The sequence below is a fragment of the Merops nubicus genome, unplaced genomic scaffold (assembly GCF_000691845.1).
Source record: "Merops nubicus isolate BGI_N331 unplaced genomic scaffold, ASM69184v1 scaffold19647, whole genome shotgun sequence".
NCBI classification, from domain to species: domain Eukaryota; kingdom Metazoa; phylum Chordata; class Aves; order Coraciiformes; family Meropidae; genus Merops; species Merops nubicus.
Genome location: NW_008619814.1, coordinates 1 through 19,745, shown reverse-complemented (window position 1 = coordinate 19,745; position 19,745 = coordinate 1). Strand labels below are relative to the sequence as shown.

At 43.7% G+C, this 19,745-nt stretch overlaps 1 protein-coding gene across 1 annotated transcript; it reads left to right on the top strand.

Moving 5' to 3' along the window:
- Window positions 1-751: 751 nt before the first annotated feature.
- RANBP3 (RAN binding protein 3) lies at window positions 752-18,517 on the top strand (the record flags this gene model as incomplete). The annotated part of the gene is made up of 11 exons (XM_008943941.1): window positions 752-823; window positions 1,980-2,045; window positions 3,529-3,621; window positions 4,452-4,555; window positions 10,967-11,086; window positions 11,701-11,804; window positions 14,187-14,265; window positions 15,135-15,237; window positions 16,075-16,199; window positions 17,668-17,788; window positions 18,375-18,517. Coding segments are annotated over 11 exons (1,130 nt in total), but the record flags the coding sequence as incomplete, so codon positions are not given.
- Between the last annotated feature and the right edge of the window lie 1,228 nt (window positions 18,518-19,745).

The following is a 19,745-nucleotide window of genomic DNA, read 5'->3' as shown; positions in this document are numbered from 1 at the left end:
TTGCCTTGTGGCTCTTGGTGGTGTACAGGGAATCACAGACAGTGCAGTGTATGAAACACAATGAGGAGAACAGGAGGTAGATACATCAGAAGTACCTCAACTGCAGAACTGGTCCTTCATCCAGCTCCTTGTTGCTCACTTCTCTAGGTCCCAGCAAAGGGTGGAAAAGTTCCACTGACCTTTGCCTGTTCCTTTCATGTGTTTTTTTTCTCTCTTGTTGACTGTTATGCTTAGGTATGAAATCTGCAAATACTCTGGTGTACTCACCTTTGCTTCTGTAGAATTTTTGTCCTTTTAGGACCATTCAAACGAGTTTCCCACCTCTTGGTGCAAGCTGTGCTGTCAGCCCTGAGCTTTGTGCAGAGCCCAGCTGTTAGTTCAGGGGGTGCACTTCCTTCTGCCCTCTGCAGAGGCCTTCTGACATGTTGGCTGTGTCTTGCAATGATATTAAACATTCCAGTTCTAGCTCAGGTACAGTTCAGACTGGGAATCCTGTGTTCACCTTCCCTCCAGAAGAGATGAAGTTTGCTTTCTGTTTCAGGAGAAACTAAGGGAATGTTATGGACAATGGCCTGTGTCCTCCTGTGGCTGTAATACTGGTTTAGTTTAGAAGAAAGAAAAACCTAAAATAAACCAAATGACTAGAAAAATAATTTTCAATCTGCAGCCTCTGTATGTTTGGGAACAGAATTAAACAGTTATTAAACTGAGACCTATGTACATGACTTTCCTTTTCTTTCCTTAACTGCAGTGACAAAGAACAACGTTTTTATGCCATCAAGCTTCTGTGAACCCTCTGCAGGCAATTCAGACTCAGAACCAGGTGAGCTTCCCCATTTTCCTGCTTTTTCTCAGCAAACTGCTGTCTGTCTGTCATGGTCCAGAGTCCTTTGATACCTCAGAAGTATCCCTATCTGGAAGTGGTGACAGCTCTGATCTTACAGCTGTTCTCTTGTCATTTCATTGCTTGATTTCATGTTTGCTGGGCATTATTAAAATAAGAAATATCAAAATCCTTAAATACTTTGGGAGTGGTGGTGGAACGCAACATGACTTTATGCCCACTTGTTAACCTCAAGATAAAACTTAAGGGAATTTTTTTATACTTTTTTTTTATACTGAAAATCAAATCAACCATAATCTATGGACCTGGGAACCTTGTGCTGGCAGCACAGTTATTTTGTTAAGGACTGTTGTCCTGTGGCTTGGTTGTGTTGGCATTGCTGTAGAGCACGTTTTGGTTTATGCTTAACTGGCATGAGGAAAATGAAAGTACAGTAAGGTGGTAAGTGCTGAGTGTCTTATTCTGAGCACAGCCATTATGCCCCTGAAAGGAAACATTTTATAATTATACCCTCTGAGTTCTTAGGAGCTCCTTTTGTAATAGCTGTGGATTTATGAAAAGAATTCTTTTCTAATTTTTAGTATTTTAAATAAAAGCCTTAACTGTCATGAGAGCAAGCAAAGGAATTTTTTTTACCTTCAAACTATAAAAGCATAGAGTAAAAGCTAATGTATTGTAAGAAACTAATATGAAGTGATTAAGTTTAATTTATAATTAGCAGCTGGGTGCTTGTTAGCAGCTGTCATGTTCATTCATACTTTTGATTGTCCTTTCTTTAGTTTGTTTCTCACCTAAACCCTCTGTAACCTCTGCTAACCCCCTGTGAAGTCCTTCACAGGAGGAGCTGCACTTGCCTTGTGAAAGGATCTGTTTCACCTTTCTCCTGAAAAATAGTACTGCATTTTTTTTTTCTTGCAGCAACTTGGGTTTGTGTCCTTGTGATGTCTGTGCTGTGATGGTCACTTGGGAATTCAGATTGCCTTGGGAAAGGGATTTGTTCTTTAGAAATCTGTGTGACTTTGGACGTTTATAGAAGTTGTGGGTTGTTACAGTGAGGAAAGCATGAGGAATTCTGACTGGCTGAATGTCTGGAGTATGTTCCAGCTGAGTCCCTGTAATTGTGTTTTGCTCCCAGAGGAGAAGAGCAGTGGATTCAGGCTGAAGCCACCAACACTTATCCATGGCCAGGCACCCAGTGCAGGTGAGTTCAGTGTCCTCTGCAGCAGAACAGAGAATCCAGGTCAACAAGAGCTGTCTCAAACTCCTGCTGTAACTGGAATTTGGCAATGCTTGTGTTCATGCAGAGCACAAATCTGGCATTCTCCAGGATGGTTTTGGCTCTGTCTGCTGTGTGGTGGGCACAGACATGGCCAGGCTGTGACCTGGATCAGCCACACGTGTCTGAAATGGATCTCCCAGTTGTCTCTGCTTTGACAGAGTTCTTCAGTTGAGCTCTTAGAGCAGTCCTGGGCTTTATGAACTCAGTTCCTTTGGTAGCAAACTGGAACAAAAGGAGTGCTGCAGGAGGGCTCAGAACAAGTCCCAGACGTTGATGGGCGCTCAGGCTGTGCCCAGGCTGGAGCAAAGTCTGGGCACGTGCTTCACTCCCCACGTCCTCCTCTCCCTGGCCTTGGCAGTAGCCTGGCCGTGGAGTCCTTGGACCTGCCTGTCCTGCTGCACAGTCTGGCTGTGTGGTTTGGCTCTGGAGGAGCTTCCTGTTTGCTGATGCAGACCTAGCCAGTATGGGAAAGAGAAGAATATTGCAGCTCCCTAGGAGTTTGAGGGGAAAAAAAAATTTTTGTGGAAGTTGTTTATATATATAAATAAAGTATGTATTTATATGTATATATATGGAAACTGTTCATTATGTTTGCAGGAAGAGCAGTAAATTTAAACAATTTTTTTTCAGCTGGCATAGACCTTTGAACTTAGGGTAGTTGTTACATTTTGGTTGTTGTGCCCTTTGAATATTTGGTTGAGCTGCCTCGAGTAACTTCTCTTGCAGTATTTTAGCTCAAGAATTCATCTTTGTTTTGTTCAGTGAAGAAAACTGAACCTTCTGGGGTTGCCATAAGCTTCTAGAGCTACGTTAAGATTTTCTTTGTTTTTTTTAATTAGGTTGTTCAAGGTCAGTTGACTTGAATCATAGCAGAGTTAGAGTTGTAGTAGATGTATCTTACTATAACAAACCAAAATGGCCAGGTTAAATCAAGAAGCCAAAAGGTGAAATGAAATAACATGCAAGACTATTACACTACCAATGTGTTTGCATGCAGAAAGAAAGGGGGAAAAATAATAATTTACATGTATATGGAAATGACTTTAACTAGAAGAAGAAAACAAGACTTGGAATGTGTGGTTGAATGTCAGAGAGTAAATAGGATTGCTTTTGTACTCTTCATTTCTTATTTTACTTTTATTTCTGAGTCAGTCATCAACTCTCCTTCTGTGCTTTTCTGGATAAGGTAGAGAACATATTTTAAAGTGTCTTTTAAGGCTAGGAAGTTTTCTTCTCTGCTTGGGACTAGCTTTATTTTTGAGGCTGAGTGAGAGATGGGAAAGGATGGGGTGGAAGGTTTTTAAACAGCTGGTTTTCCACTGTATGTTCTGTTGGTGGCTGCTGAGAAGACCAGATGAAGCTGAATTTTTCAGCTCTGAAGCTCTCAGAACCTCTGTCCCTGCAGGTCTGCCCAGCCAGAAGCCGAAGGAGCAGCAGCGCAGCGTGCTACGCCCAGCAGTGCTGCAGGCCCCACAGCCCAAGGCCTTCTCACAGATGGGTAAATGAGGCTTTTGCTTTCTAGAGCACCCTGCAGGGAGAATAGAACCACACAGGATGTGTTTAGTGTAGCACTTTGTTTTCACTCAGCATCTGCCTTTTTTCTAGGTTTCTCCTTTCACAACAGAAGCATCTGAAGTGTTCAGTGTAGCTGTTACATGAGGGATTACACAGTCAGACCTTCAGTTGCTGTTCAGGGTGACTGCCTGACACTGCCAGGCCTCTGACTTTGTAGTCTATGCTTCATTTTGGGAATAAAAAGACTTTTAAGGGTGTGGATTGTCAGTCTCAAACAGCAGTGTTGTCAGTGGTGTGATAGGCCACTGCTGATCAGATGGACAGTTGTAGATTTCAGGTAGCTGCACAGGGATGTAAAATGCTGAATTTGCAGGGATGTGGCTTTAGACTTGGACCATTTTGGAACAGGGACTTCAAGATCTAATTTCAACTCTAAGTTTGGTCACATGTATTATCCTTATAGTACTGTTATGGAATTGGTATAGCCAACAGAAATAGGCAAACTGGAAGTTAAAGCCAAAAAAACTGTTCAAGGTGTCTATGTCTCCTAAAACTCCTGTTTCCCCAGCACTTAATTTGTTATTTGGAAGTTCACCTGAACTGAAACAAAAGTAACTTCATTTAGTGCTGAATCTGGCATAGAAACAAACATTTCTAGCTTGATTTGTCTCTTGCAAAGTACTGTGGGAACTCTGTAGTTTACATTGTAGTGTTTCATGGACTTAAACAGGCAAACAGCATGCAATTTGCTATAGAAAACTTTCAGGACAATCTAAATACCTAGAGAATTTTTTTTATTATTCCTTCTTGCAGTTCTCAGCAGTGGCACCAATGGTGTAAATATCCTGCCAGATTCTGCAGCCACCTCGGAATCACTAAGTAATGCAGCACTGAAAAGTTCTGACTCTGAAGACAAGGTGAGTTGGAGGAGGACTGGGAGGACACTCCAGGTGACAGGCTTCAAAACAGTATTGTCTGAACAGAGTCTGTTTCTCTAGCAGTGTGAGTGCACCTTGATCAGATCACCCTCATCTGTCCATACTATGAACATACACTTTAGTAGGAGATTTTATGCTGTCCTAATAGTATGCTGTGTTTATCTTTACTAACTCAAGAGCTGTAACAAAGATTTACTGAATCCACAGCTTGGGCTGGTTTTTCACATCTGTTTATCCCTCACAAAATATAAAAAAACCAAACTTGCACTGTTCAGCTTCTAGTCCCATTGGTTCCTATTGGTCCTTCCAACTTTATTTCTACTCTTGCTGTAAAATCTTACTGCTGCTTAAGTGAAACCATTCCTGCCACAGGCACTAAACTCCTGTCACTTGGGTGTCTTGGTTCAGTGGACTGATAGAATACTGCTCTTTCATCTGATCAGGTGGCATGAAGAAATACATCTTCCTCCTGCAGGTTCATCTCTTACTCTGCATGCCGGGAGTAAGTCAGGAGGGTAGGAATTTCTCCTGTGAGGAGGGGGAAAAGCAGTCTACTCCTCCTCCAGTGGCTGTTGCCAGGTGGGACTGGTGTTCCTGGCAGGCCAGGGATTAGGAGGCATTTACTAAATCCCTGTTCTTGTCTGAAAAGGTTTTGGTTTTGAGCTGGGCAGACTGAGCAGTGTGTGCACATGTTCAGTCTTCCTTCTTGGACTGGCAGCAAAAAGATCCCATGCCCATGGATGGTGCTTTACTGGTGTTGTCCTGATTTCTAACAATTCAGTGGTGTGGGGAAATGTGAGGATGGAAAGAATAGAGGTAACTGGGGTGATGAGTTACTCATGAGGCTTAGAGACAGGAGATGATAGTTGGGTAGAAACCCAGAGTCTGCAAATAAATTCCCTACTAAAAATGGTGGAGAGAGAGTGCAGGTAATGAGGGTCTGTAAAGCTCCAGCTAGAGGAGGAGGCATCTAAGTGCATTAAAAGTTCTTTATTTGATATCTTGAAAGTCATGAAATAGCTCCTGCTGTGTTCTGTGCAGAGAAGCATGTCCAGTCCTTCCCTTCCTGCAGGTATTGAGCTAACAGCTGGCACCTTGGGATGCTGACTGAGGAGGATGTTTGAGGGTTTTTGAGGTTGTGTATATTTTATGTGTTGGGTTTCTTTTTTTGTAGCTTTGCTAGGCAATGGGTTGCTTTTTAATGCCACATCAGGCACTGAAGTAGTCTTAAAGATGCAGGAGTATGGAGTGGATTACTTGAGATTCAAATCTGAGTTGATTTTGACATCTGAGCAGAAAGACTTCCCAGTGTGAGTGGCTTTTTAAGGTCTAGTGGAAGGCTACTGCAATAATAAAGTAGCAATAAGGAAATTCATTGCATGGATCAGTGTCAAGTCTTTGTGGGACCTGCTTGTCACCTCTGTGTATGTTATTGGGAAACCCTCTATGCATTTTTAACATCCAAAAGTCCTCTTGACTTTAATTGAACTCCAGAACCTGGTCCAGTTGAGAGGCATTTCCTGCCCATGGCAGGGAGGTTGGGTTAGATGATCTCTGAGGGCCTTTCCAACCTAAGCCACTCTGTGAAGTACTGACCTGGGAGGAAGCTTTCTGATAGACAGCTCTGAAATCTGGGTGTTACTGATGGAGGAGAGTTAAGTACTAAATGCTATAAAGCTTCATAAGTGGACACTTGCAGTTTTACCAAGGAGTGTGGTGAGATGTTCTTCATTGCCTTGGCATTTGTAGTCAGCTTCATCTGCCTGCAGCTTTCTAGCACATTTGTAAGTAGTTGAGTTCATACAGTAGTTGTACCACATGCTGGAGTCTCTGCAGAATATTGGATTGCATAATAAGAGTGAGTTAAGTTTTATACTGGAATTAAGTTTTATATTGGCAGTTGTATGTCCAAATCTGTAGCATGGATGTGATGTACCACAGAGAGAAAAGCTTCCTCCTGAGGGCAGGTACAGGGTATTTGCATTTATGTGAGCCTGGTCTCCTCTTGTTAGGGCAGATATGACTCATGGTCTTATTTTACTGGCAGAAAAGACTTTTCTTCAAGGTCTCTGTCTTGTGCTTATACAAGGTGGGGATGTTCTCTCTCTGATCAGTGTCCTACTCTGAGCATCTCAGTAGTGACCTGCCTGTGTCTGAGCCAGGCCTTGTTTCTCTGCCTTGAAAATCTGGAGGAAATGATAGGAGCTCTAAGCAATCCATTCCTTAGGTGGGCACAAGCTGCAGCCTTCTAGTCAACCTGCCTTGGCTGGTGGGAGAGTCTGGTGGCTGAAAGTTGTCAGGTATGCAGGGAAGCTTGATAGGCAGCTGTGCAAGCCTACTGTGAAGAACTTGATCTTCTTGGCAGCAGGGAGATCCTGATCCTTACCCAGGAGGAGGAGGGACTGTTAAGGAGATCCTAGGCTAATGATTGTTCATTTTGTTCAGTAGAATGTTCCCCATGTCTGTACCATGCAGTGGTGGAAGGCTACTCCCAGCAGGCAACACTGGCCCATTTCTGACTACCAGCAGAAAAAGGATGTCTTCAAAGTGCCCAAATTAGAATCTGAAGGCCGATGATGCAGCTGGGTTATGCAGAGGTTGTGTTGCTTAGACATAAAATGGGGTTTGCAAAACTCCTTTGGAAGCAATCCAGTGTTTTCCCACTGGTGCTTTGCCCTGTGCTGTGTGGAACAGGCTGTGGCTGACAGCAGCTGCTGGCAACAACACCCTGCATGAGAGACTGACAGGAGGAGCTGGAGATCTGGGTGCAGTGGAGATCTGTAACCTCACTGGGGTCATGGATACAGACACAGATTCACTTGAACAGCTGGAGTACTGTGCTGGGTACACGTGGGCTTTCTAGGAAGTAAAGCAGGAAAGACAAAGGGATGGGTTCTGTTGAGCTCAAAAGGAGCTGCTTGAATGCAGAGGCTTTGGTTTTGGAAAGGTGCTGAGTTGGTCAAGGCTTTATAGATTGAGATCAGAGGGGGAGGCCATCAAGGGGGAGATGAAAGTGGACTTCAACTAGAGTTGGACTGATCAAGATGAGAAAGTAAGTAGCTAAAGCCTTTGAAGAACTAGAAGCTTCACAACTGCAGTCCTTGGTTCTAAAGAGGAGTTTTAAGAACTTTAACATCTGATGAATTGTTAATGTGTGCTGGTAGAAATACTCCTGGAGATTTTAGGAATAAGTTGAGGACAGGTTTTTTTGATGCAGGTGCTGGTTAAGTTGAGCAGGGAGGTACTCAGCTGGACCTGGTATTCACAGCAAAGAACAGGTTAGAAATACAGAGGTTGAGAGTAGCTCTGAGGGGGAGTGTGAGATCCTGAGCTTGTTGGTAGGTTCCTGAAGGACAGAAGAGCTCAGGAGAGCTTGTTATCTTCATGGGCAACCACTTCAGAGTGAGTAGTTTACCCCCATATGCAGGAAGTTGTGCAAATGTAGCAGGAGGCCAATGTGAATGAACTTGGGAGCTCCTTAAATCCAGAAAGGGAGTGGATGTAAGTTGGTAAAGAAGTCAGGGTACCAGAGAGGTGTGTGGGAGGATTGCCTGGATGTGTAGGTAGAGAACTGGGAAGGCCAAAGCTTAGCTGGAGCTGACCAGGAATGAAAGGACTGGAAGAAGGGCATTTACTGGTGTCTTAACAGCAAAGGCAGGGTGAAGGGAAAATGTAACCCTGCTGCCAAATGCTGGAGAGAAGCTAGTGATGGGGGAAAAAAAAAAATTAAAATGACATGGAAAAAAAAATCAGGATGCTAAAGAAAATCTGAGAAAGTCAATGCCTTTGTCTTGGTTTTCACCAGAGAACTCTACTGCCAGGTCCCTCTCCCTGAGGGAAGTTTGTAGGAAATTTAAGGACGGTGAAGGGAAAATGTAACCCTGCTGCCAAATGCTGGAGAGAAGCTAGTGATGGAAAAAAAAAAATTAAAATGACATGGAAAAAAAAATCAGGATGCTAAAGAAAATCTGAGAAAGTCAATGCCTTTGTCTTGGTTTTCACCAGAGAAGTCCACTGCCAGGTCCCTCTCCCAAGGGATAGTTTGCAGGAGAATTACTACAGTAGATTTGTTTAAGGACCATCTAAGACAAGTTTGACATGTACAACTCCATGGGACTGAACAAGATGCATCCGTGGGTGCTGAGAGAACTGGCTGGTGTCAGTGTGAGACCACTGCCTGCCATCAAGATGATGTGGTACTTTGGGAGGTCCCTGTTGCTGGGGAAGAGGAGAATATAGCACACATTTTCAAGAAGGGGAAGGAAGAGGTTCTGAGAAAGTAGAAACTGTTCAACCCCTTCCCCTCCCATCCTGGTGAAGGAGTCCTAGGATATGAAGCACCTTAAAGTGATGAAGAACAGCCAGCATGGATAAAACATGGTGACCAACCTGATTAGTACGTGGTTTTTTCTCTCTGATGATACTATTGGCTGTGCAGAGAGCAGTATGTGCTGGCTTTGACTGCAGCAAGGTCTTTGAGGTGGATGGTCTCCAACAGCATTGCCACAGCCAAACTGGAGAGAGATGGACTGGCTGGGTGGAATTTGGAGTGGGTGGAAAATTGGCTTAACCAGTGAGCTTGAAGGGTAGCGGGGGGTGCTCAGGTACCTGAGATGTTCCTATAGGGGTGAGAGTGAGGTCAGCATTATTTAGTGCTTACACAACCTGGCAAGGGGCAGTGAATCTTGTAAAGGGAGGGAAGAGGAAAATGGTCAATGTGGTGGAAGACAGGCTGGAGAATGAGCTCAGAGAAACCAAGTGATGGTCAGCAAGTGCAGAGTCCTGTCCCTGGGGTGTGGTGACCTGTGCCACCAGGACAGAGTGGCTGGGAAGCAGCTGTGCAGACAAGTGCTTGGGGAGCCAGGTGTTGCACAGAGGATGTGGAGACAAGTTCTTGGGTACAGAATTCATTAGCAGTGTCTGTAGCTGGCAGGATTACTACTAAGGGTGATATTTTATTTTGGAGGAGAGGAGAACAAAAGAGCAAAGTAAAGGAAAAACTTGAAACAAGGGGCAGGGCTTCCCCAGACTGGCATTTTCCCCTGGGGCATCCACTTCAGTGGAGCAGGTGGTACCCCTTGATACTCTTCCTGTAGTAGCTATGTAGTTTTCATCAGGATAGGCTCAACCTTTCCTGTTTTGGTGTTTTTTTCTGCTTGTGGTGCCATTAATGCTGACTGGAGGATGCTTTGAGGGGCAGCAGCTTTGTGCATGCATGTTGTTGGGTCTTCTAATGGAAATCAAAAGCTATAGGGTGGGGGATTCAGAGAATTGTAGAATCATTAAGGTTTGAAAAGACCTCTAAGATGATCAAGTCCAACCATCAACCCAACACTACCATGGCCACTACACCATGTCCTGAAGGACCATGTCCACAGGGTTCTTTTAACCCCTCCAGGCATGGTGATTAGGAGAGAAGAGGGAGGGGTGATTCCCGTGGGGGTTTCAGTTGCTTTCCAACACCACTATGAGGGTTGCAGCTGCAAGGCCATGAGTATAATGGGATGGGAATAATGGGGGAAAATACTGCCAGAGGTGCTCTGGAAGGTGCTGCCCTGACAGCTACACTGAATGGTTACAGAGCCACTAAGGGAAAGGGCTCCAGAGCTGCAGAATAACACAGAAGACAGTCCTTAACAGGGCAAAAGGTTCAGGAAACCTGGGGTTCTGTGCAACAGTGAAAAAAGTTGAAAACAAGTGGGCAGTGCATCCTTTTATTAAGACATTCTACAAGGCCACAGCCATGAGGTTCAGAGGAGTGATTCTCTGCCTTTACCTGCCACTGGTGGGTGGTGTCAGGAGCAGGGTGTGTGATTTGCCACTGCATGGAAGGTATTTGCCAACCACCAAGGTGATGAGTGCCTGGAGCACGTGATGCCTGATGGGCAAGTGCAAAAGCTGAGAGTGTTCTGCTTGGACTAGGGCACTGAATTGTTCTCAGCTATCTAGTGGTGGCTGTAGCAAGACAGAATGAGACTTGAAGGTCACTACCAGACAAATGAAGCTGCAAGTGTGGGGAATGGGGAATTCCAGCTGGGTATTGGGATAGAACTGTCACATTTAGTGCAGTCAAACACTGCACCAGGCTGCCCAGCTGTCACACTGCTATCCTTGGCTTTCCTGAGACTTGTCTGTGTGAGGTTTCAGGTAGCCAAGCATAACTTAGAAGCTGATGCTGCTTGGAGCACGGTTTGGAAATTGTCAGAGATCCCCTTGAACCTTAACTACCCTGTGGTTCGTGAGGAAAGATGCTCTCAACAGAGGCTTTTTTAAATGCAAAATTTGCCTTGTAGCTCTGGAGATGTTACTGGCTCACCATGTCATACCCTGGGGGTTTTGTCTGAGGAAACTGAACTACCTAGGCTAAAGTTTTCCATTTCTTTCCTTTAGGCAGGAGAATGTCAGAAAAAAGAGTCCAACAATACTTCAGATGATGACAGCTCTGAGAAGGCAGAACTAAATGCACAGCAAGCATTTGTATTTGGGCAAAACTTAAGAGATAGAGTGAAGGTAAATGCACGTTTCTCTCCACTAGCCATTGATGTGTTTGAGGATGAGCAGCAGTGGAACAGATCCTGTGTTGGCATGAGTACTGCACACTCCTTATGAGGTACTTCAAAGCCACTATATAACAGAGTTGAAACCACCATGTATGTATGGGAAATGAGAAGCTCTGAAGACAGTTCAGTTGGTGTTTGGTAAAACAGACATGTAATAAATTAACACTGTTCAGTGGTGTAAGAAGCTTTTTCAAAAATAAATGCACCTACTCAATCACAGGTAATGTCTAAAGCTCAGTGCAATGGACTGTTCTCTCTTGCCTTTTGGGTCAGAACAAGTTGACATGTGTTTCTAAGATGTTCCCATGCAACCAGGACTTGACAGAGAAGCTGGGGGAAGAAACAGGGCAGCCTGAGTTCAAACCTGAGCACAGCTGAGCTGTGTTGTTAGTACCTCCTGTTGACAACAGGTCTGTGCAGGCCTGCCAGTGGAACAGCAGTGTAATACTGGGAGATAGGCTTATATTGTCTGATTGTAGGAAGTGTTTGGGCTGGAACTTTGTCTTGGGAAAGGATGAGCTGAGAATTGTGGACAGTAGTCAAACCTGTCAATTCTTTTTGTAGCTAGGAGATGAAAGTGATGAAGCTGCTGATGTCCAGAATGCTGGTCTTCCTCCATCAGACACACCTTCTGCAACTAATTACTTCCTACAGTACATCAGTTCCAGGTGAGACTACAGGGACACCTGTAGGACAGTTTTCCTTATTTTGTGCTCAAAATTTTGTGATTCTGTTCTTCATAGGATGCAGGCTTTACACTGGGTCAGTGGGAGCCCAGGCTTCTGGAGAATGTGGTAGTGAACTTTATATCTGGGGGACTCCCCAGTCATCTGCTGCAGGGAGATCACGTGGCACTGTTTGTTTGGCCACGTCCTCACCAAAGCCTCTTCAGAAAAATAACAAGCATAAGATGAGAGAAGTCTTCTCATGAATGATTAGAAAGAAACAGTGTTGGAAAAAAATTTGAACTGTCAGCAGTATCCTGTAGATATCTGTGCTGTATTTGTGTATTTGATGTTTGATATATGATATGGATCAAGGAAAGATAGTTTAAAAAAGAAAAGATTGTTTGTTTGTGATAAGACTTTTTTCAGTGGTATAGAGGGTCTGTATGAACAAGCAGGAACCTAACTGTGGGAAGGTCTTTGAGAGAATTTCTGATGAGGCAATAGCATCAGAGGGAGTTTGCTGTGGGTACATGTAAGGTCAGGCAGCCAGGAGAACTCTGCTAGTTCTGTCCGTGCAGTGGTGAGCTCTGAACCAACAGTCTCTGCTTAAGGCTCAGATGTCAGTCTAGCTCTGTGAAAGTGTTAGCTCAGTAGTGCTCACAAAAAAGGAAGCACAGTAACAAAGTAGAAAACAGAAGAGAACATCTTACTACACAGAGCTGTGAGTTCAAGTAATAACTGGAAAAGCATGGGGGAAAATCCCACTGAGAGCAGTGGAGCAGAGACATCCCTGCTCCTGGAGAACCTGGGCTGCAGACCGTTCAAGGCTGTGAAGCTGTGGTGGGAGAAGCAGCAGCATGTGCTTGGCTTGTCCTTCAGCCTGCATTGCTCTTCACCACAAAGCAGGTACTAGCCAGTTGTGCAGCCTGGATCCTTTGTGATACTGAGCTTTTCAGATGCAGTGGAGGGGCAGAGAACACCCCAGAGTGCTGCTGTGGGTGCCAGGTCAGTGCCTCTCCAGGGACACTGCCATGTCTCTTTTAATCAGTTTGGCAGAAGGTAACTTCTAGTAAGTGGGCTTCAAATTCTGGAACACTTGTCATACAAGTTGAAAGACATAAACATCTGCTGCCATATCTGGATTGACTCTTCACTTTGGGAGGATTTACTCATGGCAGATGAATTCACAGAAACCTGGTTTTGGATTTGCCTTTAAAAGAAGTGTGTCTAAGTGGAGTTGGATCCTTTTTAGCTGAGATGTGGAGACATGGCAGGTGCCTTGTAAAAGGAAAACTCCTCCCTTTCTGTAAATGCTGACAGCCATCTGAAAATTGTACATGTGCTAGGTCACATAGCAGCTCTGGGCAGATCATATTGAGTTCTGAGTTGGCACTTGGGGATCAGAACTGTAGATGAGGTGCTTAGGGACATGGTTTAGTGGTGGACTTGGTAACGTTAGGTGAGTGGTTGGACTGGGATCCTAAAGGTCTTCTCCAACAGAAATGATTCTATGGCTCTAATTGCCTTAGCAGGCAAAACTTTCTTCCCCTGAGGATCTCCCCTGTTCTTTGAATCCCCTTAGTCCAAAGTAGCAACCATACATGCACATTTGAGGTTTGCTTGGTTCTGCTTGAGTCGTGCAGGGACATGTGCCCCTTTTCCAGACTGGGTGATAGGTACATAGGTCTCATGTCAGGTGCTCTCCATTCAGCAAGTTCCCCCAGTAAGCACAGTGATGACTTAGGGGTGCCTGAAGGGAAGGCAGGTGAACAATGACTTCTTCAGTCCATAAACATTAAAACCATAGTCTTTCCTAAATAGGATTTAAAATCTGTTAATAGAAATGCACCAGGGAGGAGCATGCTTATTCTGTGAGGAAGATGAGGGCTGAGATCAGCATTGCTTGATATGTAAAGGGAATATATTCCCCATGACAAAATGATTTGACATCATCCTGAGAGAACTGTCATTCTGTAAAGCCAGTGTGTGCTCTTGTGTTACAGAGTTGAATTAATTTTTGTTTGTGTCAATCAGTGCTTCGTTTTTAAAGCCAGTGACAGTTGCTCACTTTTTGAGGATTTTTGTCATAGAAGATCATAGAATCATGGACTGGCATGGGTTGGAAGGGACCCTAGAGATGCTCTGATCTACCTCCCTGCCATGGGCAGGGACCCCTCTCAACTACAGGTTGCTCCAGGCCTCATCCAGCCACTGCCCCACACAGCTCATGTCCCCAGCACACCAGCTGAGGGTGCCCTCGGTGCCACCATCCATGTCCCTCACAAAGATCTTCAACAGCACAGGGCCCAGAGCAGACCCCCAGAGAGACAGATATTTTCCTGACTTATAAAACCTGTTCTAATTTTCTTTTTTTCATTTCAGTGTAGAGAACTCTACAAACAGTGCAGATGCATCTAGCAACAAGTTTGTTTTTGGACAGAACATGAGTGAGCGAGTCCTAGTGAGTATACACTGTGTATGAGATGTAACTCTGGGAGTAGTTTGAGTTATGGATTCTCACCCAGGAACTTTGAGAACTGTTAAGTGTACTTGTCTCTGGAGCAGGGTTTTCCTGTAGTGATTTCCCTTGTAGGTGACTTATTTTGGGTGTAGCACGGGGGTCTCATGAGCTGTTGTCTGCCCAGCAGCACTCTCCAGGATGTCCCTGCCAAGCTCTACCAGTGTAGGGAGATTGTGTTCTCCATAGTGCACGTGGTTCTCCACTCCAAGCACTTTAAATGGCTTCTTCACTATCATCATCTGAGGATGTTTCATGTTTGCTGTCCTCCAAATTGGAAGAGTTCAGTTGTGACTCCCCCAGTGAGGGTTTCAAGTCCAGCAGTAGGGTGGCTGCCCCAGTCCTGGGGTGTGAGTCAGGAGATGGTTTGTGTCCCAAGCTCAGGTGTAACTTGGTGCCTCCCTCTTCCCCACTGCTGTTCTTATCACTGTGCTGGTGCAGAGGGAGATGTTGAATGCTGGGTGGTTGTACCTGCCTGACCACTGGGCAGGGAGCTCAGTCAAGCATGCCTTGAGTTGAGCTGTAGCTGAAATTGGTTTGCTCTGTTGAGCATAACCTAAAAATAAGGTTTGAAATTTGGGTTCAGTTCAGGGGAAAATAATTTGAAGTGGTTTTCAGGTCATGCTCCATTCAGTTCCTTGGCTGAGGTGGTAGGATAGCTTTTGCTGTGAAAGCATATTGCCTGTGGATTCTTCTTGTGCTGTATGGTTTGTAGAGACCAGGGCTTCCCTCAGTAGCTGATCACTAGTTTTGTTCTGCTAATGAGTGTGTGCTTTCTCTGTTCTGTTTACCTCCTCTTCTCTTTGTGATAGAGTCCACCAAAATCAAATGAAGGGAGTGCAGAGAGTAATAAGGAGAATGCTGCTACAGAGTCTGGTTCTGAATCATCTTCTCAGGAAGCCACACCAGAGAAAGGTGAAAAAACAAATTTTGTTTTAGCATTGCTAGTTCATCCTTGTTTAAATGATGGCATTTTTCAAAATCATGTTACTTTATAAAAACATAACATTTTTACAGCTATTGTAACCAAAGGTGTGGAAGGGGACATGCTGGATGCTGTGGATTCTCTTGTCCTTTTGTCTCTCATACTAAGCACATGCAGGCTACACTGTCTTCCCTGCACTATTTCTGCAGTATTGGGAGTGTCTTCAGCAGAATGAAAGTAGAGTGCAGGTGCTTGGACCTGCAGAGTGTAGAAGAAATGCAGCAAACTGGGTTTTAATAATTCTGTTATACTCCGTGGGACTGAAAATCTGAGTCAAACATATATTGTGTTAAGTGAGTGCACCAGCTGTCTTGCTTGAATCAAAAACTGTGTGCTGGGTTCTGGAGTTCTGTGACTCCTCAGATGGGCAAGATTTTTCTTCTGGAAATTTTGGGAGTGATGTTTTCTCCATCAAACTGCTTTCAAACCACCATAAAAGTGGAAAACCAATCTCACAGTATGTCCAGCTGGTAGCAGTGTCTGTGCTGCTGGAGGACCTATAGATGCATAGGTTGAAATAGTGTATGTGGGGACAAATTTTGTCAGTAACTACCTTCTTCTGTCCTTTGTGTCTTTTTGTGCTTTTAAAACAAGTCTTAAAAGACAGCTCTAACTCCTGCTCTGAACTTCAGTCCTATTTCTGATATGCTATTAATGTCTGTCTTATGTACTTTGTTTCTGCAAATTCTGGTATACTCATGTGAGACCTTTATAAGTCCAACAAAATTACATACCAATCATTCTCAAACTCTCAAAATGTTGTTCAGCTAATAATATTTCAGAGTCACTGGCAGAGTCTGCAGCAGCCTATACTAAAGCAACAGCAAGGAAGTGTTTATTGGCAAAGGTGGAAGTGATCACTGGGGAGGAAGCTGAAAGTAACGTGTTACAGGTAAGGAGTGGGTGAGGTAGGGGAGCTTTGAGCTGATGGGGATTCACAGGGGTGTCACCCCACCTGATTCCCTACAGCTCAGCCATCCTCTACATCTGATGTACTTTCTTGTGTTAAAATGCAAACTTTGGATATTTATTATCAGATCGTTCTTTGTTTCTTAACTTCTTCTGTGGATAAATTTCAGTGCTTGAGCCATCCAGACGAATCTCAAGCATAGTTAATCCCAAATCTGTCACATAAAAGATTCTGTGTCCTACAAAACAATTCTTTGAAGCAAATTTAAATGGACTAAATACTGAGTTCTTTAATAATTGAACTACTGAAGATTTTTTTACATTGTGAATGGACTAGTGTGCCAGTAGTCAGGTTTCTTGTGTAGTAGAAACCATAAAACAGTACTCAGGAATTTGTCTTGAGGTTATTAATTGAATTAGTGGTGTTTTAGAAGGTCATGATTTCAGTCACAATTCAAATCAGGAATTCTGTTTAACATTGTAATGATACATTAACTTGAATATACTTTCTAACTTTTAATATGTCCTTAAGAAAAACAGGCAGAGTTTTCATGTGAAACTAAGTGGTGTAATGTCTTTCTTCCTCTCTTTATTCTCCAGTTATAGCTTTTTCCTGATTTGCTCAGCACTTGAACTGCATTATTAAGGATAGCTTTTTGTTCTTAAAGACATGCTGGTCTCTTCTGACACCAGACAGATGCCCAGTGTTGGTAGCTAGTGCCTATCAGTTACACTTGTGTTATCCTACAGAATAATTACCTGTACTGTGTCTTCTGAGCTTCTCTTCACCAGACATGAATGGTCTTTACTTGCTCAGCAAGGCAAGAAAGGAGGAGCTTTTATGGCAGGAGAGCAGTCCTACCATCACAGTATGGAGGGTGTGCTCCTTCAGAGTGGTGAACCAGGACAGCAGGACAGCCCCCTCCTGTTGACTCCTGACTGTGGGTCAGGCTTCATGCACTGTCAGTGGCCCAGCATGTCTGCTCAGCATTTCTCCCCTGGTAGAGGAGGAATGTTGCCTTGCTTTGCATTCCTTGTGCTGGGTCTGCCCAGCCACAAATGCCACTTCCAAGGGGGCAGGGTGCACCTGAGACTTTAAAATAATGAACTGGTTTAATACTGTAGATAACTCTTAGCTAGTCTTCTATTACAGTAAGCTTCCTCTGTGGAAATTTTTGCCTTATCTGAAAGTTGTTCTTCTGGTTTCATTTTGCACACAGGTACTTCTTAAGAATATGTAGCTTCTGTTAATAAATCCTTATGAAACCAGGCAGCATGTTCTGAGGAATTTATTTCAAGAGAAGGATGACTACTTTGGCTTCCAAAGCTATAGACAGTTTAAAATTTCAATATGAAATCTGGATACTTTTTAACCAGCTGTAGCTGACTGAATATTAAATATATTACTACTTCAATCAGCCACTGTGCTATAGAGCTGTTTTCTGTTACAGATTCAGTGCAAGCTGTTTGTATTTGATAAAACCTCTCAGTCTTGGGTGGAAAGAGGTCGAGGACTTCTGAGACTCAATGACATGGCCTCAACAGATGATGGAACATTACAGTCTCGGCTGGGTAAGAGGAGCCAGGGGAGGTGAGGCACTGGATGACAGGCAGTGCTCTTTTCATAGGATGCTTCCATGACACACAGCAGCATCCACTATAGGTCATGTCTTAAATACACAACTCAGGAGCAATTTGGGCCACTTGTTTCAATTTATGACCATTTCCTCTGTGTATATTTTAATATCCTCCTACTGTTCCAGCTACTTTTTTTCCCCATAAAATCAAGCTCTGTTTAGCAGCTGGAATATTTGACTAGAAGTTTATGGTATAGTTCTTTGGATCTGGGGTGCTCGTGGTGGAGGAAGTGTCTTTGAATAGTGACAATTGTTCAGACTGTCAGGAATGTGCATTTGCTTGAGATGATCAGCTCAGATCCAGCCACTGAACTTTGATGTATTAACATATAAGACTTTGGACTAAATATCTTTAGACATGACTGATAGTCTGCAACATTATTCTGATGAACAGTTGTCACAAGATTCTTGTTTTAAGGCCTTTCTCTTTATATTCTTTGTAAAGAACAAAGAGCCATCCTGGCTGTTTCGAGCTCCATGTTGTCTTTTTCCACCTAACTGATGTTGTATGTTGGCTTTAGTGATGAGGACTCAGGGGAGTCTCAGATTAATCCTGAACACCAAGCTCTGGGCTCAGATGCAGATTGATAAAGCCAGTGAGAAGAGCATCCGCATCACGGCCATGGATACAGAGGACCAGGGAGTTAAAGTCTTTCTTATATCAGTGAGTCCTGTGTTCTGTTCACATCTTACCTACTCAAATTTGTCCTTGCTTAAATTGTAGTTGTGGTAACATTCCCATTGTCCTTTGCATGTCCTTACCAACACATCTCCTCCCTCCCCTCCAAAGACACAGGGATTGGCAGACTTTTGTTTTGAAGAAATTCCACATTTAAAAGGCTGCCCTAGGAAGCCAAATTGTCCAGAATATTGGCCATGGAGTCATGGGATCTGTTTGGTGCCTGCTGAGACTGTTATTGTAGTGTAGGATTAATGCAAACCATTGTTTGCTATCGAGGTGCAGTCAGCAAGAAAGAGGATGTTCCATAATGTCTGCTAAGAGCACTTGCACAGTTTTTGAGAGGTCTGGACACATTCTTTTGACTTGCATTGATTCCACACAAGGAGTTGCTAGATTTGAGGGTGGTTCTGGATGGGACACTAAGACATCAGCACAAAAAGTTGGGGTCAGCTTCCCCTGTGATGTTACATTTGTAGGACTGGGGTCTGGAGTCCCAGAGTGGATCTTGATACCAAATATCCACTGATGGAGAAAAAGCAGTGAAATTAATGGATAACTTTTTTCTCAGTGTTTTTCTGGGTTTGAAAAGTGAGTTACTGTCATCAGGTTATTCCCTATTAATTTTAGTATTGATAAAGAGTATTTTGTATGGAATTATTTATTCATTACAGCTTATTGCAGGGGAATTTTGCAGATACAGGGGTGACAAATTTAAGTAGCAGATGGGGAGTGTGGAAACAAATCTTTATGAAAGAATCTGAGAAGTGGGATCATTACCTCACAGTTAAATTGGGGTAATGATAATAGTAGTTAATGAGGACTGAGTGTAAGAAGTGGGAGAGGGGGGAAGAATCATCACCTGCCTGACTGTATCTCCATTCAGTTTTCTGATGATATCTTGTGTTGAAATTTCATGGTGGTGCATCATGAAACAGTTAAATCACTCAATTACAAATAATATGTGCAGTTGAGTGATTGACAGACCAGGAAAAATCTGTGCAAGACAAACTTTTTAAAGATGTTTCTGAGAGGGGTGAAGGAAGCCTTGTGACTCCTGGGGGAAGACTGCATCAAATCAGCCAGTGCTGGTTTTGTCAGCCAGAGACAGTCAGTGCTGAGTGGAGAGGATCATGCCCTCCCCATCAGAGTTCAGTACACCTGGCATCTTGCTGTGTACCCTGCATCCATCCTGACCCAGTTTGGAAAACCC